Here is a 27,606-nt window from a genome sequence, read left to right as displayed (position 1 = left end):
CAGACAGGAGAGGTGAGGGAAGAAAAGCTAAGCCAAATACATTATTGTATTTAACCAGGAAGGAAAGGAATGCCACAGGTCTGGTCAAGGGGAACATAAAGTTTAAGAGGAAGCAATGTGTGGTGCCAGGGAATAAAAAGCATCTGCAGGGAACAGAGGAAAAAGGGAAGGGGAGGAGAAAGAAGAGGGAAAATAAAAAATATGAGAGAGTCTATTTTGGCTAAGCATCTAAACATTTAAGAGCTTATCTGAATGGCTTTCTCCAGCCTTGCTGAACTTCTGTGTAACATTCCCTTCTATAGCACCTCTCTTCAATGTTTCAAAAGGAAGAGGAACAGACTCTTTTTGAAAGCAATCTGCAATCCTCCCACTCTGGAGCTACATGGTATTTTTAAACACTATTGTATTTTTACTTAACTAACACACATATTTTGCCAGTCAGGATTCTTCAAGCTCTCACAACACAGGAGTTCACAGACCATCCAAGAGTTTTGGTTTAGACAGGTTTTCTTTTTCCTTTTCTTTTTCTCTGTTTTCTTTTTTTTCCCCCAGAGCGACACCAAATACAACGTTTATAGAAAAAATGTCTCTTCTCATGAAAAATCACATATATATATGGTTTAGTACATTGGTAAGAGCAACTCACTCATTCCAGGCTCAGTCAGATAGCTGTAGCGCTTACGTAAAGCAAGGGAGACGAAGTTCTGGCGCCGGTCAGCTTTCTCCGTCTGCAACAAAACACAGCCCTGCTCAGTGCCTTCAGCATCCTACCCCCTGTTTGAACAGAACAATCCTCAAACCTCAGCAGGATGGGCCGCCACAACCCCGCAGGGGAGAATGGATGCTTCCATTCAGCTTCAGGATGGCACACTGAAGCCAAATTTGGGCAAGCTGGCAGGGAAGGGACAGAGCCGGTCTCTATTCCCATGTGCCATGTGATGAGTGTCAGGCACGGCGGAGCAGGGAGCATGGCTGCTAGAGGTGGCAGAGACCTGCTGTGAATGACTACACTTCTGGAGCAAGCAGGGAAGGGACTGGAACCCTAAGAGTGAGCCCAGGGGTTCGTTCCTGCTCACATCATCTCCGCTAATGAGGCAGAAGAGCTTAGATAGCAGATGCAGCTCATGATGCTGCCTTCAAGTATATCAGTGCTATATTATCCCATTATCACTTAATAAACTGCTTCACACTACTAGAAATGGTGTGATATTATTCATTCTCTGGAAAATAAACCACCTTTGGCTAGAAACAGGAGATCAACAGAAAAGACTGCAGGTACAGACATAAAACATTCATCAGAGTACAACTTAGATCGATTGCATATTTCGCCCCAGATTAATTTGTCCCAAAAGCACATACACCACGATGTACACTGGCTTTAAAGTGAATACATTAAGGACAAAAAAAGGCATGGGAGGGGATTTTTTAATATGCACAAAATGTAAAGATGTGGATTAGAAAGCAGACTACTATTAACTGATAAATTGCATCATAAGTTGCTGCATTCAGTGGCATGGTTGCTAGTGTGATGTCTTAAGTATTAATGGTCCTCCAGAGATCAACTCACTTGAATATGTGGCTAAAAATATGGGTTTTTTAGAAAGAAAACTATTATTATAGCTATATAGTAGCTCACTGGGAACAAATTCTGTGGAGTTAAAGTGATGTGGTTGCTATAATTATTTTTTAACAGGTAAAGAATGTTTTTGTTTGGTTGTTTTTTGTTTGTTTGTTGGTCATTTTTTTTAATTATTCTGATCAGCAGGTGACAACTGCTATTTATTTGCCACCAGGAAGTGGAAAAAAAAAATTGTTGCTAGGTAAATGGGAAACATCTATGTAGTTTCTTTTATAAGATGATCTCAGCTACTACTACCTCTAATGAATAAGACCCATTCAACTTCCTGACAATCTAATATTGCAGTTTCCATCAAACAATGGAGTTTTAAGCTGCAAATGTCTGAGTTTTATTTGAAAATAGATTTGAACACAATATTTAGAAATTTTTCTTGGCTGCTTTGCTTTTTTGAAAGAATCTGGTTTAGTTATGGAGATAAAATATTACAAGGCCACTATCATGGCCTCAGCAATACATTTTTCCTTCTCAGAAATACAAGTCAAAGCATGGTCAGTATTACTCCAAGAGGTAAAATCTTATCCACTAAACTCTTCTTGATTTTGACAAAAATGGACTTGGTCTGATATTTAAAATTATATAGTTTTTCATGAGTTAAATTTTAGACAGCTATTGTTCAATGCTTCATTTAATTTCATAATATATAATCATGTTTTTCCACATTTGTGCATTTATACTGTTTTGCAACAGAATATCAGATGTCGAGGATACAGTTATTCTGTAGGTATCATTTCTATGCCATAGGTTAAAAATAGTTTTTTGGTTTTTTTTTTCTGTAACATATTATTTTTCTTCACTAAATCTGAAGGAAATAAAAACAGAAGACAGTGTTTATATTACCTCATCATCTTGATCTGACTCTGTTTCCTTTTGGTCCCAAGATGCATTGCAGAGACAAGGAATATTATAATGGACAGCAGGGAAAAGAATATCAGGATATGAAAAGGACCAAATTGGGAGCACAAAATGCAAGCTGATTTATAAGGCAAAGCAAATCCAAAATGTCAACAGAAAAGAAAAAAAAAAATCTTACATCCAATGCAAATAAACACGTGACATTACTGAAAGCATAAATCTATGACTTGCAGGCTGAAGCATGAGCTGTAAACAGAACTGTAAAAATTATAGGAACTTGACACCACAGTAACAAGAGACTTTAAAAGCGTTCTACATACAAGAAACCAATAAAACAGAAATTTTAAAAGCCTTTATCATATTCCAAAGCATTCTCATTACTGACAACTCACAGGGTTTCTTTATCACTAGCAGGAAAAGAAAAAAAAATAGACAAAAACTAAAAGGAACAGAAATAAATCCAACCCAACCAATAAGGAAAATATTTACTTTTCCCAACAAATACCTTTTTGTGTGCTGGCAGGGTGATATTCAAGTTGCAAACAGCTGTTTGTGGCAGTCCTTTTGTAGTCTTTGGTTCTTTCAAAAACGATAATCGACCACAGGGTTCCTGGCTGGTGTCTCTTACCTAGAAAAGAAATTTGAATACAGTATAGTAATATGCAGTAATTCAGATTCCTAGAGGAGGTTTCTGGAGAGTTTCTCTGAGCTTCTCTCCACAAGAAGCTATCTAGTGTGTAAGGACCAATGATACTGAGCTGGAGCTCAGCCTGAGGTGCTGAAGGAGAAAAGGTGTCACCATGAAAGGGTTGCATCAGCCTAAAGCTCTCTGATGAGCAATCCATGCAAGACAGGTTGTTGACTGTGTCCAACTAGACAGTTTCATACTGGCATATTACTGATAGACATTTTCTGCTCACCATTTTTTTCTGCCACTTGTGCTTACCAAAATGCTTAAAAACTTCTTCAGCACGGTAGCTATGACAAGGCTAAGGAAAAGTGAGTGTCCATTCATGGCAATTTAGACATGAACAGTCTGTGCACACTTTTGGAAGGCTGTTCTGTATTACAGTATGTTATTGAATGCAACTCCTTTGCTTAGTCCCTAGGAAATTGTGATCTACTGGCAATAAATATGCTGGAGGTCTAATTTGAGATATGGTTTTAGTAAAAGGCTGTGAATCCATATCATGGGTATTCTGTTCCCAGATCTGCCAGCAGCTCTTTTGTGGCTTCAAGTAAAGCACCCTCTCCATGTTATTCATATATTAAACAATTACACTTACGTTCTTGGGGCAAGTTAGTCCTACAGGGCTGAAAAAAGGGAGGGAGAGGCAGGAGGGAAGAACTCAGCAGGATCATTTTGCTTTGTTTTGCTTTTACCTTGATAGAGAATGGCAGTCTATTTTCTTTGAAAGCATAAAAATTAAAAACAAGCTGCTGTCCTCCTTTAGTCAAAGGGGCCAGATTTCCATAGCAATCAACGTAAATAGGTTTTCCTTCCAGAACCTATCAAAGCAAGAAATAGAAGTCAATGAAACCTCTTTTCATAGTAGATCCATGCACATAAGTGTATCACGATTTCCCCCAACACAGTTCCTGAGTTTAACACAAGTCCCCACTCAGATTAAATTCAACAACAAATCAGAAAACCACTGTGCATTATGGCAAGGTATTTTGAGTGCAGTTTGGGAAAACATGAGCTACATGACTGGCTTTTCTGAAGTAAAAATGTGTAGATTTCTTCAAGAAGCAATGAGTTGGTAACTACATATTCACCACAAACCAGCCCTACTCATGACTGTGTGTCTGCGGGGCCAATGAGAAGGAATTCCAGGTCAGCTGTCTGCAAAGCCCAACCAGGGTTACTTGACAGCAGCAAGTACAAAACCCACTGCAGACTGCACTGGGGAGACATTTGGAGACAGGTCCTCGTGCTCCTCCTTCCGTCTTGACCTTTTTTGTCCTCCTTTCCAGAAGTTTTTTGACACAGCCTTGGTGTGAATCTTTATTTAACTTAACCTGGCTTATAGTGGCTTTTGCAGGACCTGCTGCTACTCAGAAAACACACTGTCCACCTACAAAGAGGAAGCCAGCTGCAAGAAACGTACCTCAATGTCTTTGCTTCTTGCAACTTCTTCGAAGTTCTCTTGTTGCTCCAAAGTTTTGTCCACTTTGTCATCGGTCATGCAGAAGCAACGCAAATTGGATTCCACAGGGTCATTCATTTTGGCAAATATCACAAACTTTGCCATATAAGGAACGCATATTAATTCTCTATAAAGCTGTGTTGCCAGCCCAACAGTCTCTAGTACTTGGTGGCAGTCTGCGAGCCAAAATCTGAGTGGGAAAAAGTGAACCATTAAATCAACTTTCCATATTACTCAAACATTGCTTAAGCCTTTAAAGAGAAACTATGTTCTGTATCCTTGGTCATTCTGCATGTGTATTGTCCTTCCAGACTTCGTAAAGCTGCAATTTTCCTTCTACTTGCAGTGTAGTTTTAACCATTTGAAAATGAGAATACATGGCAATGAAATGGACTTATTTGTCCCTTTTCACACTGGTATCAAATAAACCTGTCTATTTTAAGGCTCATTTGAAGCCAAAGCAGGGAAATTCTATTTCTTGTGACCACACATTGTGTATATTGAAATGTGCTGCTGCTGCACTGTACATTTGATTTGCTAAAACAAACTCCTTTATAACACATACATACAGCAAAATCACATCTCCCATTTAGGTTGAACCAAATATGCCCATGGTGAAGTTTCCTAGAGGCAGGTGTTATATTGTTATTTTCTCATCTTATGATTAAAAGTTGGAAGACAAATGTGATATAAGTTATAATTATTTTAGTTTATATTTTGTATCAGTCTTTTCCACAATATTTCAGGCCTGATCTATTTGGTTCTTCCAGCAAATTTCTCTCTTTTTATAAAGGTTTTTATAGTTGCAAATATTATTTACTGAATGATAAACTCTCCACGTGCTATACCATGCATTTTCTCCTCTAGGATGCATGATTTCTACAGATATTGTTGAATGCCTCCAATCAGCAAGTAAGTACACTAAGTTCATCAAAATTAATTTCAAGCCATCATTTTTTGCAAATGATATTTTTGGAAAGCAACTTAACATAATTTTCAACTAAAGAGCCCATAACCAGAAATTGAATGTCTTTACATTTTTAAACAAATACATTTTTATGAATCCTCCCAAATTGTTTTTTTATGGAATGAGCACTTTAAGCTTTCCCTTTCTCTTGCCATTTGCAGAAAAAACACAAAGCCCTGTGTGGCATGGCAACCTTCAGAGAAACAGCATGTGTGACTGCCAGGAGACATCACCACAGCAGAAAAGGCCAGGACAAAGCTTCATGTGCAGCCCCGGACGTGTGGGATGCTGATATGTAGTGACAAAGCGGCATCTGGTCCATTACCGCTTCATCAGTCTTGCAAAAGACTTAGAGAAAGCCAAAACACAACCCTACAACCATGCACGTTGTTAATCAAGGGAAGCTACTCCCCAGGTGCACTTGGCAAGCTCTGCTCCCATACCTGGCTGAAACATTGGTTGTGAAGGAGACACAGTCATTTGAAAACGTCAGCGGAGTGGTGCCCGTGATGTCCTCCCACTGCGCAGGTGAAGTGCCTCCTGTGCAAATATAAACCACGGAGATTTCCTTTCAAACACTAAGCACATACAGACCATGTAAGAACATCTCTATCTTCATACACAAAAAGAGAACCTACACATTAATGTTTACCAACAGCTGGAGCTACATGTTCTATATAACACCACGTGTTACACACCAAAACCGATGCTGATGTAAGCAAAGAGCAAACCTACAAGTCAACAGCAAACCCCCCTTGATATCAGCTAGGACAGAATTATTTCTGCAAACTAGTTTTAGTGACAACCACGTTCAATAGCAAGGAACGAAATTCTTCATACTGGCTAAATATAAAATTAGCATTTAATATCTGTTGGGAGAGTTCTTTTACAATGGCATGAAACCAGATACAAAGCTCAGGGAATCAGTGGGAGCCTTTGAAATGCCTTCAGTTGGCTTTGCTCGGGAGAGCTGATCTGAACTCCACTGGACCAGAACACCAATGTACCCTTACTGGAAAGAACAAGTTGTGACAGTGAGTGCAGAGATGTTGCTGTCCCAGAAACCTTTGCAAAGAGCAGGATTTTCTCTAACCTGTAATGCTACATAGAAGTCGAAGGCTGGGCGTTGTGTCTCCTTTGTACCCATTGGTTACACCTTCTCCTGATGGAGGCGGCACAGGAATTGTCATGGTTATTGGCTTATGAAATTTTCTTCTTCTTGGTTCCACAGTGACAATGGGACTGAAAGTTGCTTTGTTTCCAAGGATTTTTTTGACAATCTCTTCTGGAACTGGTTGAGCCTGTCAACATGAGGAATGTATTTAAACTAGAGCTACAAATTGGTTATAAGCATGCAGAAATATTTTCTAAAAGATAATTCTACTTTCCTTGTATTTTCTGTAGAATTTTATTTACTTTTTTTTTCCCCAGAAAGCCTTCTCCAATAACTCTCAAGGGTGATTATTAGTATAATTCATGCCTAGTATTTTTTTCAACAACTTACTTTTTATTTCCTAATCGGTAACTTGTACAGTCAAACTATAAACCTCAGAAGGTTCCCTGAAGTATTTGCTTAGAGTTTTTCAGAACATGTTTGGTTTTGTTTTTAATTTACAGTGATGAGTGACACTAACTACAATTTCAAAAGGCAAAAAGAAGTCTATTCTGCACTTCAGAAGTGAGGACGAGACACTGTTTCTTGGAGGTGACGAACAATTCTTACATTTCTGCCAAACTAATTCATGCTCTTGAGGAACACTGCACTCTGACTTACCTCTGTACTTAGTGCTTCCTGTGCTTTTCCATTACAGATTATTAGAAAATAAATACTTGTTTGGGTCAAATTCATAATGAAATGGATTAAGCTACAGAAGATCTATAAGCAAATTTCCCATTTTCTACACCCAAAAGTGACAGACATGGAAATGGGGGTTTGCATCCCTGTGCCTTTTTTCTCAAGACTAATAATCTTTAGATGTGAAACACCATTAAAAGAAAGGTTTCAGTGCAAATTCCAAGCACTGGAATCCAACCAGCATCTCTATTTCATGAACTCATCAGATTTGCAGGTTATTAAGTTAATTTTAAGTGACAATTAACACAACTCAAAGAAAAAGATGCCTCCTATTCTTATGGAATATTTCTCCACTTTCTGTGCAGTGTCTAAAGAGAGTTTAAGGCTATTTGCTCTTCCTGGATTTCATCCTTTGCTAGAAACACCAATGGTGAATGTCCTAAGATACAGCAGATGTATGTGGGAGGTTTTTGACCCAGTAACAGCTGGCAAACAGCTGCATGAAATCCTTACCAAACACATTCCTGTGGCAAAGGGCAGCCCAGTGACAACATTCACAAGCTGCTGTTTTGCCACAGGAGACTGGGACTGCACAGTGGCTGTGCAGCTCAGAGCTGCTGGCAGCCAACAGGAGATGGCAGCCAACAGCACTGAGGCCGCAGTGGCTCCAGGTCTTTGCTTTTCTCTCCATTCTCTGGGTGCTGAGGAGTTGATAAAAGGGGAGCTGGGCTTTTGCCACAGAGGGGAGGACTGTGCTTCACCTGCACCCGGGGGACACAAAGGCAGGGAGTGTGCCCAGGCAGACACATGCCCATATCAGGTGTGAATAGGACCTATGTCACAACCCACTCCCAAGGAGCTGCAGGGTTCCCAGCTGCAAGTCTTGTGCATTGAGACCAACAATGTGCTTATAAATGCTGCGGATACAAACACCAGGGCAGCTTTACCTGGAGCCCCACACGGATCCTTTTGGTGAGAGCACCCTCGGGGAAGGACGCCTGGACACGTGGCACCGTCGTGCTGCTCAGCACCCCCCCCTCCGGGCCAATTTGGTTACTCTCCTGCTTGATTCGTGAAACCACTGCAAAGTACTGGGGGAAATCCTTTGTGACGATCCTGCAGATGCGCTTCTTCTCCAGTTCCTCCACGCTGTCCAGCTCTGGTGGGAGAAGACAGGGAAAACAGTCAGGCATTACCTGCCCATGTTCATCTCACACACATCTGTGAGTGTGAGGTTTGGAATAAGGCTTAAAATGCTTAAGAAGATTGGGGGTTTTTATTATTATTTATTTACTATGAGAGGGAAAAAAACGACATTCAGTGCTACTTGGTTTGTTCTGTGAGCTTTTGCATAAATCTTGACAATGAGGGCCAACAGCACCAGACATGCAGATCTGAGTACTAAGGTGTGACAGTGTCTGCAGCAGCACCTGCCATAGGATGGCAGCTCTGTCACACAGCATAGAAGTCCAAGGAGGGCTGAAGGAGATGTTCAAGCTTCTTCCCTCTCTCATCGCTATCCAGAAGCACACAAGTGCACTGATCTTTCTGTGCACAACTTCAAAAGACATTTATTCCCAGCCTCTTCCCTCATGTAGCTCCAACATGCAGAAAACCACAGGAAATCACTCAGTTCATGAACTCACTCACTTCATGTCAGGCGTGCACTCCTAACTCTGGCCAGCTAAGGCACTTGAGAGAGTTATTTCCCAGACTGATATCCATATAATCCTGAGCAGACACTGTGCTCTCCATTAAACTGTGGAAGTGACAGAGCTCTGTATCCCAGCACTACCAATAAAACCATAGTGAGCTCCCCTTCCCACATCAGGCTTTCGGCCATTGGGTTATCTGCCCCAAAAAAACTGCAATGTGCCCCTCAGTTCCTAGAGAAACTTAATGCATCCTCAGACACACCTGAAACAGAACCAGGTCATCAACAATTAGTTCTCTCAGTCACATTCCCAGTTTGTAGGGTCACCAGGGCTCAGAAAAGTGCATAGAGTTTCTACCCATATTAACTAATTAAATATGCAACATAGATATACATGCACTGGGGAAAATCTGGGTCAAGAATATAACCACTTATACAACTATATGTGCATGTGTGTATGTATTTGCACTGCTGAAACCCCATATGCAATGGTGAAATCCCTTTGATATAAACACTACTCAAGAATGGAGATAATTACATAACTGTCATGCATTTCTCCTGTAATTTCTTATGCTCAGATTTTTTATTTATTGTAACTGAGTTTCATTCCAGCACTCCACAAGTTTCAACTCTTATTTTCCTCCTTAAAAACCATGAAAGAAAGTTTGTTCCTCAAAAAATGAGTTTTCTATCAGATGCAGCAAGAGAGAGCAGGAAGACCAGAAAGAATACTAAGACAAAAGACACTTGTAAAATACTTTATGTGACTAAGGCATTTTCCTCCTCTGAATATGTAAGCTCAATTACAGTTCCAAAAGAATTAGAATATAAATTTTGTAAAATGTCAGTTTTCCATTTTAAAACATTCAGCAGGTAGTTTGGATTAATCACACAGTGTTGCTGCGGAATATATGTACCTACCAGAAGAGGGTAATTTCTTATCATTATGTCAGCTTCCATTTACTTTGACTCAGAGATTGATATCTGAAGCCCTCTAATGAATTAGGCATTCTGCCTGCAGCCTCTGGAAGCAGTGGCTTGTGCAGGAGACAAACTGGATTCTTGAACTCCCAGGCAGGTATATTCTTGGCTGGTAAATCCTAATCATCTCCTGTTTGTTGCTACAGACTAAACCCACTGTAAAATGCTCACAGAGATGAAGGATAATTAAAATTCTCCTGAAGTAGAAAATCAGTGGTTTATATAAGAACATTTCAAAACCCTTTGAGCCTGGCAGGCACTCTCCTTTAGAGGAGGAAGATGTGGATATCAGAGTGGCAGAACAACAGTTGGGCACGGAGGGGAGGGACGCTATACAGGGAGGTTATGTTTGGATAATACATGTGTAAGCTTCTATATGAAGTTGCCCTCTAACAGAAAAAAAAGATGATGAGCAATCAAACCACCTCTCTGACTGCCCTGAGAAATGCAGCGTTAGCATGACAGAATTAATGAAACAGGGAAAACTAGTCCTGGGAGAGGTCACGTTTCAGGAACACACCTCATGCATTTCACAGAAAGAGCTATCATCACTACTGTTTTCCTCAGCAGCTGATATTTCATTCCTATGCAAAGTGTTTCAGTTAAAAATCTCAAAGGATTTTTGGGTTAGTTGGTGGGGTTTTGGCAAGGAGCAGAGCTTAGCCACAGAGAAGTATGCCATACACCCCATCCTACAGACAGGGATGGCAAAGCAGGAAGAGGTAAAGCAGAAAGGTTAGTGGCAGAATTGGGAAGAATCTCCCGATGCCACTGTCTCCCAGGTTTGTGCCAGCAGCCCAAAGATCACCTAGGGCTATTAAGTTTCAGTAAGTCAGGAGAAAGGTAGTGTGAATACTCTGTGCACATGTCTTCTCCTGCCACCCACGTGTATGGTACACTTATCCTATGATGGTTTGGTGGGAGTAAGGGAGGAGACAGGAGGTGGAAAAAAGGGAAGGAGGGTAGAAAAGAATATCACACCTCCTCACCCTCTAATCCATGCTACCACATGAGCATTATGTTGAGATTCCTGGATGGGAGAAGAGAAACCCATCCACGTCCTCCATGGTCAGAGAGGGACCTCACACAGGTCGGGGAAAGCAATCACACCAGTTCTCTCAGGTGAGAGGCAGTTGTGGATCAAGTTCATCCTGTGTCTACTACCTTTCCTTTTTTACTTTCAGATAAGGTAACACAGAGCAAGTGTCTTCTGACTAGAAATGGAATAAGACAAGTCCCAGAACACCTGGCTGTTTCATGAGCTTCAAGATGTCTTTGCATGATCTGGTATCTGATTTCCCTTGCCAGGGCCTTAAAAGAATTTTGCCAGCACTGAAAAAGCAAATCTCAATGTACTTCACAGACTGAACAGCTCTCTGAGTTCTGCAACCTTCCCACAGTACTGGCTAAAGCAGAGCTGACCTTGTCACCATGTACAGACTGCAAGGTGGGGTGAGCACAGGATACCAGTTTTCCCCATACAGAGACGTGCCCATTAAGAAATTATTGCACTAAAAGTGTGGCATGCAGGAGGCAGCGTTCACAAGGAGAAAAATACAGGAAATGGATGGAGGCAGAAAGAGCACGTGGCAAGAGGCAAGGAGAAGCTGAGGGCAGTAAGACTTGTCTTGAAAGTGCTGGTAACTAGACCCAGACTCCCAGCTTCAGTATTTCACTTACACAGCTAGACACTCCCACTGCCACAAGGATATTTCATCCTCAAATAAGGCAATGCCCTTTAAGTCTGTTTTCGTGCACTTTCTTATCTTGCCATTCACAACACAAAGTTTAACAACAGTATGTTTAAAAACTCTTCCTGGAAATGTGGCAAAATCACTGCAGAGTGATTTATGGTGGTATTTTAAACTTCAGGTATAAACAATGTCACACTCTGGTTTGATCTGTAGATTCAAAGACGTAGTTATGTAAAAACTCCTGCTTCCCATCTGAAACCACACTGTACAGCTGCAAGCATACTGTAGCCACAAATATTTGCATTTCTTGGCTCACTCACTAGTTTGCAAATGACTGTCAAAAGATTAGCTACCTCAGCGTGTGCATTTGTGCCCACAATTTGTCTACAGGCACCTATAAAGGGTGCAGGAATGTAAAAAGCAAACACAAGTTATATCTAAAAGGAGCAAGTCTGAAAATTACAAGACAGAGAGCTTCTTCCTAAAAATAATAAATTCAAAAAATACATATATTTTACTTGGTTCAAGTATAAATAAATGTAATGTGGCTGCAAGCTGTGAATTGCTGCCCTTGTGTTTGAAGACACACTCCTCCTATTCCTAAAAAGGCCAAGTTCCCTGTATTCCCTTAGCTCTATATTTGCCTGAGTACAGCACCATCTTTAAAATAAAACCTATTTAAACAGAAACCTGACTGCACTAAAGAAAAACTCTTTACATCATAGTTCATTGTTCTTTCATGGTAATAAAACAAAAGTTCTGCTATTATTTAATCCTGTATTAGCCCTGAAGCGGTGCCTCCTGCTATGGAGTATTCTGGATCTAAGGTTTTCCAGCAGATGGTGCTGCTCCCAGTACAGAACAGGTTTCCAGCAGTCCTCATGAAGGGGGAGCTTGATGTCCTTGTTCTCTCATCCCTGCTAGTTAACTGGGAGAGCAAAAGAAGAAAAACAAAACAGAGAAGAAAACTGCATCATTAAACACTTGGCATATTAAGGAGCCGGGAAGAAAGGTCTGATTGCCCTCCTTCACTACATGGGTAGGAAAGAACTAGTGATCACAGCAGGTCTACCACAGAATGGACCAGCTGCTTTTAACAGAAAATGGGCACTCCTGCAGCACCCTATGGCACTCAAGAGATAATTATGCAGATGAATTTTCTTACACAGAAACACTGAACTTCTCTAAATGACCATGTGGCTGCTCTTTATTTAAATTAAATATTGCTTCTGCCTCCAGAGTTCATACCTGGAATGAAACTTCTTCCAAAGTTGTGGCATTCTGAAATGCAAGATACCGCTCCGGAACCAAGTCTAACTGTGGTATTTTGTAACAAACCAGTAAAAGTTCAGATGAAAAAAACCAGGTCACTCAATTCTACAAATTTGTAATTTTTTTTGGTCATCACTTGAAAGACCTTTTACACTGAAAAGGTGTCATTTAACTAGAATGAAATTTAGTCAAAACTCTTGTACTATTTTAATGCAGGGTGGGCTTTTTGTTTTATTTGCCTAGTTAGAGAAGCATTAAGCTAAAATTAACTGAACAAATAATGCACACAATGGATGTATCTGCAGTATTTTTTCTCCTTTTCCTCTCACAAATAATTGCCTGGATTTGTAAAAGCCATTCCTGAGGTTTGGCTTTTAAGGCGCCAAATATTTTTGCTCTAAGGGAATAATGTCCGTCATACTTTCTGTGATTCACTGGCTGCACGTACACCCGCTAACCTCAAACAGCAGTTCCTCAGAAGGAAAGAGCCACCTGAAACCCTCAACAGGTCAGAAAGTTTTACTGTGGCTACAAATTGTGAAGTTTATTATTTTAGGCTCTAAGTACCGAGGACTTCACGCCTCTCAGTGTTTTAATTATTGAGCTCTTCTCTGTAAAATGTCAGTTTATCCATATGGCACCTCCAGAGGTCTTTCATAAGTGATGCAAGTTGGAGCACTTCAGAATAGTATTTTTGTGCCCAGATTTCCTGTCCCAAAATCAAATCAAACTCATTTTGAAAAGAAAATAAGCAAGCTCCTGATCAGTGCTGACTAACTCACCACTAACTCACCACCACTAACTCACCACAAGGCACCACTACTCTGCCCAAATACCAAATCATCACTTCAATCTCATGAAGGAGGGGCAGTGGTGAGATTTTTCTTTCTGAAAGGCTGCAACTACTGCATTCAATCCTGAAGCAATTATAACTCCCCAAGCCATACTATCCTGGGCAGCGCTCACTCTTTCACCTGTTCCACTGCTTTTAGGTACCCTTCTGTGATGAGGTTTATTTTATTTTTCCAAACCCACTGACAAAACATTTGCAGTGTTTCTGCCCTCCTGTTTGATTGTTTTGATTATATCTATTTTGAAATAAATAGCTACAATAGATCATCATGTAACAAGCAGATCTTTGCTGTTGCTCTGTGTTTTTACAAGCTGAGATACAGTTCAAGTACTTTGAAGTGTAAATACTACACAAGCCTATCCTGCCGTTCCCATCCCCAGACGACCAGAAAATCAGTAAAAATGCTAAATTTCAGATGGCCAGGGAGACCCTCACAGCAGCACCACTCCCCCCATTCTCAAGGCATGCCTTCAGCTGGGGCTGCCCTCTTCAAACAAGGAGAGGAGGAGATCAAAGGCAGAGCCTCCTTGCAAATACCTCCCATAGCTGTCATCCACAGCCCGATCATTTCCTTCACACGCTTCTGCTGATAATGAAGGCACTTCCCTGCAGCTTGTACCCCGCCACACTGTGACTTTCTGTAGGAGGTTATCCAGAGAAAACCCTGAGGATAAACCCTTAAGAGAAAACCAAAGTTCAAACCTCAAGCTATTTCATTCAGACCGAGATGCAAAAGGCTCAAGCAACGGTTTATCAGGACTTCAAAATACTTGCTAGGAAAAGAAAGCAGCGGTGCCAAGGAATCAGTGCAGCCCCAGCCTGGCTTTGCCCATGATACGTCTTCAGGGACCATCTGTCACAGCATCTTCTGATGGATTGTGTACAGCTGGGTCCTCTCATCTTGTGGGACTCTCACATAAACAGCAACATCCAAGCAAAACAAGGGAGCCAGACTTCCCAGATGGGCATCAGGAGGGCAGGTTGAGTATTTGTGGGAGGCAATCTCTAACACCACCATTTCAAAGAAGAATGCTCTATGGGCTGAGGTCTGCATCTGTGGAAAAGCCTAATATAGCTGATATTTACACTTCATCATTGGTTTGGAATGACCTTCTCGTGGCCCTGCCTGAGCAGCTGAGACACACTTACCTCCAGCTGGGTGTTATTCTCAAACTCACGCTGTAAAGCAACTGTGCAACTTTGCTTCAACTTGGCAAGACTTCAGACCAACACTTACCACTCATTTCAGGATGTCTTCAGGCGACTGCGGAACAATTTCTCTTTACACCCTTTCCACTAGTTTAATATGGAACACACACTGTATTCCCCAAAGTCAGATATCCCCTGCACTGTTTTACTTCCTGTTGCTTTAGTCAGCTGGTGGTAGCAAACCTGCACAAAGGTAAGGCTTGCTAAAGCTTGGAGAAGTACTTACCTTCATCCATGCCATTTAGTATTTCAGTCAAGTCTTCGTGTTTGCTGTCATACTGGTGCTCCTTCCACGTTTCACCGTTTTCACTTCGAAGCACGATTAGTTCTCTTTCCTTTCCTCGCATTGATCCAAAATGAGGGATTTCCACTATGACAGGGCTAGAGAAAAAGCAATCATGTTATTTTTAACCCTGTATTTCCCCACTGCCCTTAATTTCATACGGGTCTTAAGACCTTAAGAAAACTATAGTAATTTTAAATAGTTAACACTGTTATGGTAAAAAAATTGCCAAAAATTTTAAAATTGCCAAAGCTGCACAATCCTTTATCATTTAAACTATAATTAACAGATAACTCGAAAATATTAACATATATAGCTCATTTTTAGTGTAAATCTTTTGTTCTGCTACAGGAAAGAAACAAAATTGACAACTTTTGCTAAGGAGAATTCTCCCTGTTCATTTATCCCAGGATGTAGGTGATCCAACCTGCCTCCAGCACACGCAGCAATGCTGACTTTTAATTGGCATTAGCATAGTCAAAATTCGGATTTGGCTCAGGGAGTTTGAAGACACAAAGTCACTTCAGAAACAGTCTGGCTATCCAAATGCATGCAACAGCCATTGACTGGAGCAGGAACCATGCATGTGTGCAGATTTTAAACTTCAGACTAAGTCCCAAACTTTTCACAGCTCTCCCTGGCTCTCTGTTGATGCAGCTCCTGTGAAATACAAGAGACTGTTTCTCTTTAGCTTCACTCTGGTTCTCATGCCCAGCATCACAGCTGCAACCTCTGCACAGGAAACATCACTGGGGAACCTTTAGGTCCTTTCAGAAGGGATTTCTCTGGGTTAAACAACATCACAACCACATTTAAATTAGTTACTGTCAAACATTTTAGGGAGAAGGAAAGGGAATGATAAGGTGGTTAATAATACACCTATGTCACCAGACAATGTACCTTCAACAGAGGACTGCAAGTGCATTACTGAACAGTTTTTATGAACAACCAACAGAAACCACCATTCACTTCATGTGCCATTCCTCAACAAAACAGACACTTTTGCCAAACACTTCACAGGCAGGATATGCATTTTAAAGTATGCTAAGACAAACTGACTGAAATCACACCGTAAGTGAACATTTATGGATTATGCAGCTTTAAGACATTTAAATAGACAGTATCATTATTTTCCTACAGAGGTTGTAAAGGATTTAACTGCTTTGCAATAACTCTGTTAAAAGCAGCATCGCATGATGGGAGAAGTAAGCAGCACTTCTGTGGTACTGTGCACCTGCACGGTGTTGGGTGCATTAACCAACTGATCACTTGAGCATGAAATCACAACAGCCATCATGAGGGATAATAAACTAGCTGGAAGTCCAGTTTTCACATTAAATACCAAGGGAGAGGAGTTAGTCTTTTTTCTTTTTTTGTCCCATGAAAATAGAGAAGGAGTTTAATAAATACATATTTTAGATGCTTTCAGGAACACCCAGGCTACTACTCTAATCTCAAGTCCTTTAACAAAAAATAGGGATGCAGCTGCTGTCTCCCATTGTGCACAGCAAGTAAATACCAAAAATTCAAATACATTGCTTAAGATATTTACTCTCTAGTTCAAAAAGAGTACAAACTGAAAACTACCACTGTAGTACAATCTTTGCAGGGTAATATTTCAGATACTGTCTCTGTAAATATTTAGAAACCACACAATTTTGTGCATGACATTTAACGAGAATACTCAGTGAGAAGGTATTGAACAGGTTTGGAACACCAAACACTCAGCAATATTTTGAAAACCTAATGCAATAAATTTCACAATATGGTTTGAAAACAACAGTCAAAAACATAAGGAAACATTCTTACATATTTAGACTATACACTGCAGTTCCTTTGGATTGCATATTTGGCTTTATAAATTTATTTTAACAAGATGCCTCTTGCAGGTTGAAAATATTAGTATTTCTCCAACCTTGCTGAATAAATTAATTCACTCAATAACGTTTTTTCTAAATAATCTTTCATGAATAGTAGATTTTATGTGGTAACATGTTACAAATGCTCTTCCCAAAACAGACTCACTCAAGGCCTGTAAATACCTTCTCTACCACAGGGTTGAACTTAAAGGACTGTCACTGTGTATTAAAATGTATTTAATGCAGTAGAAACACTTCAAATTTAAAAAATTACAAAAGCACAGAAGTTATGAAAGCAGAATGCTGGCAGTGAATTTTACATGCCTATAAGCACAAGGTAGTAGCAGAGCTATATTAAAATCAAGCCACTATGATTCTCTTTCAGTGACATAAATCAACTGAAAGTTTTGGAGAACTTAAAGAAAAATAAAAATGGGAATAACAAAAAATTTGAAACAAAAGAAAAACTGTAGACATTCTGTATCTTTTCCGTACGTATCCTACCCAATAAATTTTGTTCCTTGTGGACCAAGCTGCAGGATTCGGCTAACCATGCTCTCACCCTCATTTAGAGGGGGAGGAGATTTAGGAAGATGCAGTTTACTGAATAACATCCATGCAGCAGGAAGAGAAACGAGAAGGGGAAATTAGGAACAAGCTGTCATTCCCGACAGAACCAGCAGTTTACACCAGGGTGCCATTCATGGTAATGAACAAAATTTATAATTAGGGAAAAAAAAGGCCACATCATAGTGGATTGTTTCCCCTATTTTAAGCTTCTAAAAAGTCAGTCCCTAGCATTTATACCATTTGTACTACCACTCTACAGTAAGTGCTCTGCCCTCACTCCAAGTGGCTTTGCTCTACAACACAGAGATAGGCAGCTCCCAGCAACTCCAGAGGGAGCCCTGCACACACTGCGAACACAGCTCAATATTTGAGTCCTCGTGGGTGTCTTCAGGACACTTCTTTGTGACAGTGCTGTTTCTCTAAATACTCTACAAGCAAGGGAGTCAAAACCTGTGCTATAGGTGTGTCACTCCTCCTGACTTCAAGGCAGGTTGCATGAGTAGATGGGGGCGGGCCCTGGCCTTTTCATGGCATTCCTTACCTTCGTCTCCATCCTGCAGTCATCACAGAGGCAAAAGTCCCCTTAAAATACAAGGGTACTTTCTGGATGGAAGGCAGGTTGGATTTTTTTAATGTTTTAAGTTAAGTTCCCTGTGTTACACGCTCAGATGAGGTAGAGTCAATGTTTAACTAACTTAGACCCATAGGATAAAGGAAATGAAAGATGCGACATGAGTGCAAACAATTAAACTTGTAGAACAACTCACCCTAAAAACTGTGCCCCTGCTGGCCCCATTTCTACCAGTCGACTTGCCAATCCTTCTCCTTCAACCATGGGTGGTGGGCTGGCCAGTTTGTGCCTCTTCACCAAGCGGCAGGTGATGCGGGTCGGGGCCGTACATTTGCGCGGTGGGATGATTATTCTCATTCCATGGTGGCGACTGCCCCTCATCGAACCCCCACGTGCATCAACCATAAAACTAACCAGGAAACTGCAGGAAAAAGGGAACACGTCAACGAAAACGGTCACAAAACAAGCAGAAGATCAGCAAAAAAAAAGTCAACCGCCACAGACTTTAAAACATTATTAGAAACATCTTCCCGATCCCAGCTTAACTAAAAAGAACGTGGAGATTCTTTTAAAGCTTATACTTACATGTTAACTATGGGTTATCAAAAGCAGGAATTGCTAAAGGTCTAGCAACATGATGATGAAATGACCAGGTGCTACTGAGTAATTTGGATTAAAAGAGTATACAAGTAGTGTATTAGTAGTGGCTTGTTAGAATTTTAAAACATCCCTCTGTTACCATTAGCTCTACTGTCCACAAATGAAAGTAATTAGCCTCACATGCAGAAAGGAACCAGACAGTGTAGAAAAAGGAATATCAAAAATGCTTATTATTTGGGGGATCTCAGCCTTCAAAATCTCCTCACAGTCTCATCTGCAAACACTCCTGAGTGCTGGCAGAGCAAGTGCTGTCACCAAGGGCGACAGTTAGTCCAGGCTACTAAGGGCTTCCACTGATGGGGAACATGAGTGACAACTATCAAGTATGTAACTTCCTTTAGGCTGTTTGCTTCTTGGAGGAAATCATGCCACTACATCTCTTTGAATATGATACTCATTAGCAAAAAGACATTAAAGAAAATTCCCATTTGCTAGTGTCATTCCAATGCATAATTTTCCATTTAACAATAGAAGGGTAAGAAACTATATTTCTAAGTGGTGAGTGGTATATTTTTAAATAAAATCTTTTTTATTAGCAAGGGACTAATTAATATTAGCAATTAATATTAGAATAGCTTCAGGTAGAAGATGCAATAACAGGCTGGTATCAAGAGGGACATGAGTTACCAACTCAGTCCTGAAGCCAATACAGTTTTTGTTTGTTCCTTCTGTATGATATGCACATCTGTCTCATGGTTTCACTATTTTCAAGGCTTTTGCCAAAACTTCCAGCTCTTACTAAACTCTCACGTGACTAACAGGTGAATCCATTCAATTTCCTGGTTCCCTACAATAAACTCAACTAAGGGTGTGAGCCAGTATCCAGGGGGGTTGTGAAGGTTCTTTAAAAAAGCCCCCAAATGCTCTGAAGTACGATTGGAAATTTGTGCAAGACTGTAACATTTGCTTTCGAGACCAGCAGGATATCAAAAGTTGCAGCTTGGACAAGCCTGCAAATAAGCTGCATTCAGAAATCTGGCCAATGTGGGTGGGGAAAATCTGCACAAAGCAGGAGCATAATCAAAATTTGGCATTTAGCAGTCTGCAGGAGAGGCACAAGTGGGGACACAAGCTGTAAATACATGAAGTAGGACAGAAATGTTATCCTACTGAATTCCAGATCAAGAAATTACTACATTGCCTTTCTTCAACTCAAAATCCATCAGTAAAGATGGGGAGCTCTCTAAGATGATTCTAACCCCAATTTGTTGTTTCTTATGCCCCAGACATTTTACAATACTGAAGCATGATATTTCACAGCATTTTCATACAGATAAGTTGTATCCACATTCCACATTTCTCTTCTAGATAAACGCATTGTACACTGCAAATGTTGCCACTAGGGCATCCCAGTTCCTCATAAGAGGAATTGTTTCAGTGGGACAGGATCTTGGTTAACCAAGCACTTTCTGTAAATACTGGATCTGTGTCAAAACCAATATGCTTGATCTTTAAATTATATACTCTATAAGTTATGATAATCTTAATATTTATAGACCACAAGATCTCAGGTGTCTGTAAACTCTGTTTACTGAAACACTTCTCTGTTTGCTAACAGAAGGTTGTATCAGGCAGACACACAGCTCTAGAGAGCCTGGACCTTTGGTTCCCTCTCTGAGTACTACTGGCCTCTCAATATGTTATGGTGCTTTTTCTCTCTGCCATTGATCCATAGGGTGGATGGTGAAAGGCTGATGGCAGCAGGCAGATGCCACTGAGCAAGTGGAAGGGCAGGCCAGTGGTGGGTCTTCAGAGCTGGCAGGGAACCAGCCCGTGACTAGTTGTGAAGAGAGCTCAAGGCAATCCATCTAAATTTACTGTGAAGCAAAGAAAAATATTAAGCAGGGACCCACAGCCCTTGGTCATCGAAGAGAGAACACAGAAAGGAATCTGCTGCAATTGGTGCTTTGGTGCCAAAATCAGCAAAATCTCGTGTCATGTGCATGGCTTCTGTCTGCAGAGAAGAGGGGGCCTTTTCAGACTACATGGAAGTGTAGGGGATGCCTGGTTGGAGCATCCCTTGGGGCTGATGCTGCAGCAGCTCCAGGGAGTCACATCTGGTCCATGCACCATGGAGGAGCCTCCTGGGGAGCTTGGCCAGGTTGGCCTTGGCCTGATGGCTCAGTACAAAGGAATTTTTGGAGAGCTTCCTATCATGTACATGATTACAGGCTTGTTAGGGCATCTCAGAATTAATAATGAAAAGGAGGTTTTCGTCTAATGCAAACATGCCAAAACTTACACTCAGATAAGATGCTGTCTTCTGTATCCAAACTATTTAAATGATGTGTGACAGTGTGAATTGTCAAAAATCTCTAGGCAGCTAAATCTACTGACTTAAATTAATAATTAAAAAAAAAAAAATCAATAGAAATTAAAGCTAGGTACCCATAAAAATCAGTCCCCAAGTTAACAGGTATGTTTAGGCTGTAGATTTTAAGGTCAGTCTAGGCTTGGCAACCTGGAGCTTAGCACTGCTACTGCACACTGCTCACAGCAAGGGTAGATTAACCCTTGACACGAGCCTGTGCCCCATGGCAGCAACCAGCCCCTCACAGCTTTGGTGTCCCCACCACACTGCAGCCTTCAGTGAGGACAAAACCTGTAGTAGATCACCCTTTATGCATATTGCTCCCATATAAAAAGATAATCATTGTCAGCAGCATATTAATGAATTATTTCCTTGTTTAGTTTTCAAATTAGTAATTTACCATTTAAAACAATAACAACAATTCCAAACAGTATTTCATGCACTTTCTATCTAAAATATTAGTAGCTGATGCTTACCTAAATTAATGTTGCACTAATAATGGAAACTACAATATGATCTCTAAAACACAACGCTAAAGGCTAATGAGCATTTCTACTTGAATACATGGAAGGGATGAGGATATGAGGATGTGGGAGGATGCACTACAAACATCTACACACACTCTGTGGGAAAAAAGTTAAAAAAAAAAAAAAGAAAAGAAAATGAGGATTCACAGAAAGCACAGAGTTATCACCTTGAATCATACTGGGGGAGTGGAGAGGAATAGCTGCAAAATAATTTAGAAAGCAAATGGGAAAATTAATGTAAGATAATTAGAGGCAAGCAACAGAAAATATCAATAATAAGTGCAAAGAAAAAGTAACAATCGAAAAATAACAAAAGCAACACATTTGAAGGCCAGCTTTAGAAATTATTTGGCTTTTGCTCCACATATTATGACATATGTCATCTAAAATATGCTACATATGGGAAAAAAACTGAAAGGGAGTGGTGATTTAATTAGTCAGCACATCTCCACAATTTCTCTGCAAAGTGCAGAAGCTCACAGAGAAGAGAAAAGCATTTACAATTTACTTAGGTCACCAGATAATTTATTGTAATACAACTTCTTCACTGAATTCCCCAAACATGCTCCACTGTGCCATGGAAAATCAGTTCTTGAACTTTTCTAAAGCAGTTCATTTTCCAAAGCATAATGTATGAACATATGTATGGCAGGATACTTGAAAGGAGTATCAGTCCATGCCATTCATTACACTGCTGTCAAAAATAAGCTCTTCTTTGTGTACAGGAGGTTGCTTGGAGTAAACTGTAATTAATTTGATGTATTCCACCTTGCAAGACTGGATCCGGTATTTCTGAGGTTCTAAATATGGAAGGCAGTGTGACACACTCATTTCCTTCTTTCAGATAAGAAAACCAAGGAGTTAAAAAAGGCAACATGAAGAGAGCACACCCACTTTTTACTTTGGGAAAGTTGCAGGAGTAAGCTCACCTCTGAGAGCTGAATGAAGGTCATTTTGGGAAGGGTCTCTACCCTTCCAGAGGCCTCAAGATTCATGACGCATTTCAATGTACTGCTTACAATGGACCCTGTTCAAAATATATGCTGGCAAAACAACTTATCTGAGCTCAAGAAGGAAAACATAAAACATTATCTTGGCTTGAAAAAAGGAAAAACCAGAAGAGTCGAAACTACTGCCAACAATTTCTTCTTTCTTCAGCTTTCACTGATGCATTGCTGGTTCTCCACATCCAGCTCCCAAAATTCCCCTTCTGCCTCAGTTAAGAAATGGGAACAAATATTGGTGCTCTCTTCTGACAGTGGGTAAATGAGTAAAAGCGGGACCCGAGGGAGCAGAGGAGCTCCCCAGCACGGCACATTGGGAGCCCTGGGAGGATGAAGTAGGCAAAGAGCAGAGGGGTCAGACCCTGCCTGCAGGGCCACCCAGAGCACAAGGGCTGCTGACAGCAGGTGACCCCGGCCACTGTGCCCCTGGCCATGGCCACAGAAAGACCTGTGGGGGACAAAGACGGGGATGAAGCACCACAAACAAGCAGAAAAGAAGCTGCTTTTCAGAAAAAGACTGACAAAAGAGATGTGAAAAGTCATGATCCTCTGCATTCTGTGCTGAGGTACTGGAAGATTAGAAGGGAACATTTGCTGATTGCCTCTAGGTGAAGATAACAAAGAAAATCAAACAGTATCATATTATATTATGAGGCCACAACTAAAAAGAAAATAAACAGACTGAGGCTTGTTGTTGTTTTTTTTTTTCTTAACAAAGGAACTGAATCATCAGAGCATCGTTTCTGATGCACTTGATAGGTCAAATGAGAAATACGGGTTGGAAAAGCTGTACCTGTTTGGAAAATATTTTGATTTATACCTGTTTGGAGAATCTCTCTCCTCTCCCTCCTCTGCAACCCCACAATTTGCTCCCCTGCTGCAGGTCTGCAGCCCTTCCCCTCTGGGCAGCAAAGATCACCTCTGCACTAGTAAGGACTCATGTACCAAAGGAGCAGATCTGAAGGAGCTGATGTGAAAAATCCCATGTCCACAGAACACACGTTTTGGAGGGTTGGAACCATTAGTGAGCATGCTGAAGACCTAAGGGCAGAAAGTACTGCCCCAGAGGAGCGGCAGGATTCAAACATCAGACCTATTTTGTATCAGGATGAAAAGAAACCAGAAAATTTTGGACCAATCAATCTAATCTCAATTACCAGAAACATTCAGGAGTAAATTATTTAATGCTCAACCTATAAGGGCCTAAAGGATCAAGATAATTAATCAAGATATTACACCTTGCCTACCACCAGTCCTCAAAATAAAAACCAGTGTATCAGTGGCAAGAGTAATTAATGTCAAATGAACCTGACTTCGTTCTTTGATGCGTGGAAGGAAGTACTGTCTTGGTACTTCAGGTTCAGAATAGATAAGGTGAGCAGACAATCACCTGAAAAGTTACCTCAAAAGAGATACCATCAGTGCATTACTGTTACACTGAAAGGGAACTTCAACTGCAGATTTCACTCTGCTGTCCTCGGAAAGGTTTTCATTCATGATATCGACACAGAAAGAAGGTCTGAAAAGTCTTTGGCATACAGGATCAGACTGCAAAAATGAAAAAAGGGTCTGCAACCAACAAACAAATACCATAAAGGTAAATAGTAACAGAGAGAAGAAGTCAAACACACAAGCACCAAACAGAAACAAATAACCAAAATGCAGAATTTCAGAAAAGAGCCAAGAAATTCTAGCAGATCACAAACATTCACCAACAAAAATTGCAGTTACCAAAATCTCACTATGGGATTGCTTAAATGTGTTAGGAGTGTCATGAATGACCTGAGAGAGCCAAGGGGAGAGCAGCAAGGATGTGCTGAAATGTGGGAAGCACCACCTGGGAGGAGCTGGGACATTTGAGTCTAAAAGACAGGACTACATGTCTTCTGACATAGAAAACAATTGCTAAAAGACCAATAAGATATTGTTCTCCATGACCACCACGGATATGACAGAAAATAGGCTTAATCTGTGGCAAAGAAATGTTGACTGTCAGGGAAAGAATACTATAACAAAAGATAGTGAACTCCTGAACCTGGTGGACTATCTCTTATTTTTAGTGATTATTAAGACATTAAACATATTTCAGGAACTACTTGCCTACATTTTATCCTGCAGTACTGCAAAGGGGTGGGCTGCCAGCTCTCTGAGGTTCTTTGCTGACATTGTTCTGTGATAAACAACAGACTTCAGCTTTTTATACTGCAATTCTTGACATTTCAGTGCTAGCACTGACCAAAAGTGCAGCTAAGGACCGAAAAATCCACCACTGTATAGATCTCTTCAGCAGAAGCAGGTGTGTATTGTGGGACTGTTGCTTTAGATTTGTGGGACTTGCTGCTATATCGGAACTGAAATATTTTGATATGCGCTGCACTCATTTTTATGATAAGAATGGAATTAGTCACAAAATGGGGAAGTAAATTAAAAAAGATATGGAATTTTATGTCCCCATCTCAAAAAATTAAACAACAAATATTTACAACAGACAATCAAATATGCAAAGATTCCTTACACATTCATTTGTAAATTTTTACAATATGCATTCAGACATCACTACTAGTGCATTTAAATCAAGTCTATGTGGTACTGTCAAGAAGCATCTAAATTACAGTGATGACTCATAAGTAAACAAATAGTACCACTAAAATCAAAATACAGATATTGGAGACTGGGCAGGACTTTGGAGGTATAAATAAGAGGTCAAATTAAATCTCCCCATTTTTTACTCTGTGAAGGAACAGAAAGTATAACATTATATCTCTGATTTCATATTCCAAATAACTTAATGCAATTCAAACAAAATCAGCTTATGACACTTAAAGCAAAGCATAAGCAACAGAAAAAGCAAAACTGAACAATTAAAGAGAAGTCTGTGGGATTACAATGTTTTGGCATTCAGAAAATTAAGTGCAGAAGCAAGTTTTTGGTTTGATATGCAAGAATTTGGACTGACTCCTGTTATTAAGCACTCTCCTTGAAGTCAGTGTGAATTTTGCCACTGGCTTTGAGTGGAGCAGGAACAGGCATGTTATCAGCCATCACAGCAGGCTGTATTCTTCAGCTAACAATACACTTCCACATCTAAAGATAAAAGAAAACTGTTAAGTGACCTACCCAGAATGGATGGGACTGGAAACAAGGTTAACATTGTCCAAGGTGTCTGCAGCCCAGCTATAGTGCCTGAGAGAATCAGAATCAAACTCCCTTTGAAACGTCAGGTGCTTCAAAACAAAATTAAAAAAAAAAAAGATAAATTTAAATTTAAAATTAACATTAAAACACTTGTCTTAAATACAAGCTTGTTAATATAATTCTATTAAATTTAGACCAGTCCTTTTCATATAGCAGTGCTGACAAATGATATATGCTGGAAATTCTGTAAGAATAACATGGAATACACACATAAACTCATCTTATGTCTCTTTAAAACATTCTTTTTGCCCACTTTTCACACCTCCTTCGGTTTCAACAACGTGTCTCTCCAGTATTCACTTACCTGTGCCAGGTTAAAAAGATTGAAAAATATATTACCATTTGTACTGCAATCATACACCATGCAGACAGGCAGTACAATATTCCCCCTCAGAAGATGCCATTGGATAGATCCTTGTTCAAGCAGAACCTGTGAATAACTTCACTGAGAGTTTCACTGAAGCTGTGAATGCACCAGCGAGTTCCCAGTGGGAGGGGAGTTTGTCTTCATACACATATAACCAACATGAGATCTGTTTTCTGGAGTGCCACTGCCCCTACTCATCTCTACAAAAATAGCTTTAAGCCTGTGAAGCACTGGAACACTGGTGCTATAATTAACTACCCCACCTGACAGACACTGAGGTGTAATTTGTTTCTTGCTGTTGCCCATAGACACACACACACATGCACACTCCTGTATCCTGTGCTCTGCAACATGCTCTCACCCTAAAACTCCTCTTATTGTGCAGCAAAGCCATTTTAGTAAAATACACCTTTTTTTATTTTGTTTCCTTCATCCTACGAAATCAAACAAATTCAATCTTCAAACACTGTTTGCCCCTATTTCCAGGGTGATATGAAAGCTTCTCCATAATTTAAGAAGCACCATCAGAAATTACATCCATAAAAGTAAGTCAGGAAGCTGTCATGCAACACACAATCTTCACTCAGGGTGGTGTTAAAGATGTCAGTGTTTTCTATAAGTAGGTTGTTGGCTGCTTAGAGGCAAATGCATCTAGAGAGAGCAAAGTCTATTTAGACTAAAACCTCATGGGCTGTTTTCAAATCAAATGGGTTAAAGTCAAACCTGAGCCAAGTATACACTTCTACACAGGGAAGTTTTATTATTTCTGCCTGTTTTTTTTATATGCTGACACACAGTGGTAGTGCAAATTCACGATGTCGAACAGAAATATCAGCATTAGTAGTAAATCTGGCAGAGTCAGTCGTAAACACACAAAAATACTTCTGTTGAGAAGCTTCCACAAGATAAGCAGGCAGATAGTGCTGTGTTGTTGGCCAGGATGTGCAACCCTCCCATCACTCTGGGGTTTCCAAAAAGCTTCACTTTTTAGCCATCTCTTTTATTAGAGATGAGCATCCCAGGTTTCCTTCCAAAAAACCATTGACACTATAATTTACTGCCAATCAATAGAAATCTTTGCAGGGTACAACTTTGCTCTGTCATCCATCAAACACGGTGCCACATGGCTCCATGTCTCCTCCTTTCCATACCTTAACACTTTTATTAAGGATCTTTTGTTGAACTTTGTGCTG

At 40.3% G+C, this 27,606-nt stretch overlaps 1 protein-coding gene across 23 annotated transcripts in view; it reads right to left on the bottom strand.

Moving 5' to 3' along the window:
• Positions 1 to 27,606, bottom strand: part of ANK3 (ankyrin 3) — a 365,805-nt gene that overhangs the window by 39,196 nt on the left and 299,003 nt on the right. For 16 of the 23 annotated variants that reach the window (XM_064662384.1, XM_064662386.1, XM_064662404.1 and 13 more), the window contains 11 exons: positions 25,969 to 26,075; positions 18,546 to 18,770; positions 15,293 to 15,447; positions 8,351 to 8,562; positions 6,702 to 6,909; positions 6,052 to 6,148; positions 4,603 to 4,831; positions 3,875 to 4,000; positions 2,997 to 3,119; positions 2,477 to 2,503; positions 647 to 728 (listed from right to left, as the gene is read on the bottom strand). In XM_064662384.1, coding sequence (XP_064518454.1) covers positions 647 to 728; positions 2,477 to 2,503; positions 2,997 to 3,119; positions 3,875 to 4,000; positions 4,603 to 4,831; positions 6,052 to 6,148; positions 6,702 to 6,909; positions 8,351 to 8,562; positions 15,293 to 15,447; positions 18,546 to 18,770; positions 25,969 to 26,075 — 1,591 coding nt within the window. Of the gene's footprint in view, positions 1 to 646; positions 729 to 2,476; positions 2,504 to 2,996; positions 3,120 to 3,874; positions 4,001 to 4,602; positions 4,832 to 6,051; positions 6,149 to 6,701; positions 6,910 to 8,350; positions 8,563 to 15,292; positions 15,448 to 17,712; positions 17,812 to 18,545; positions 18,771 to 25,968; positions 26,076 to 27,606 lie in introns of all 23 variants that reach the window. The other 7 variants (XM_064662403.1, XM_064662401.1, XM_064662402.1 and 4 more) reach the window with 2 other exon arrangements.

This window comes from Pseudopipra pipra, chromosome 8, assembly GCF_036250125.1.
Source record: "Pseudopipra pipra isolate bDixPip1 chromosome 8, bDixPip1.hap1, whole genome shotgun sequence".
Taxonomy (NCBI): domain Eukaryota; kingdom Metazoa; phylum Chordata; class Aves; order Passeriformes; family Pipridae; genus Pseudopipra; species Pseudopipra pipra.
Note: the sequence above shows the minus strand (reverse complement) of the source record. Positions and strands in the feature narration are given on the sequence as shown.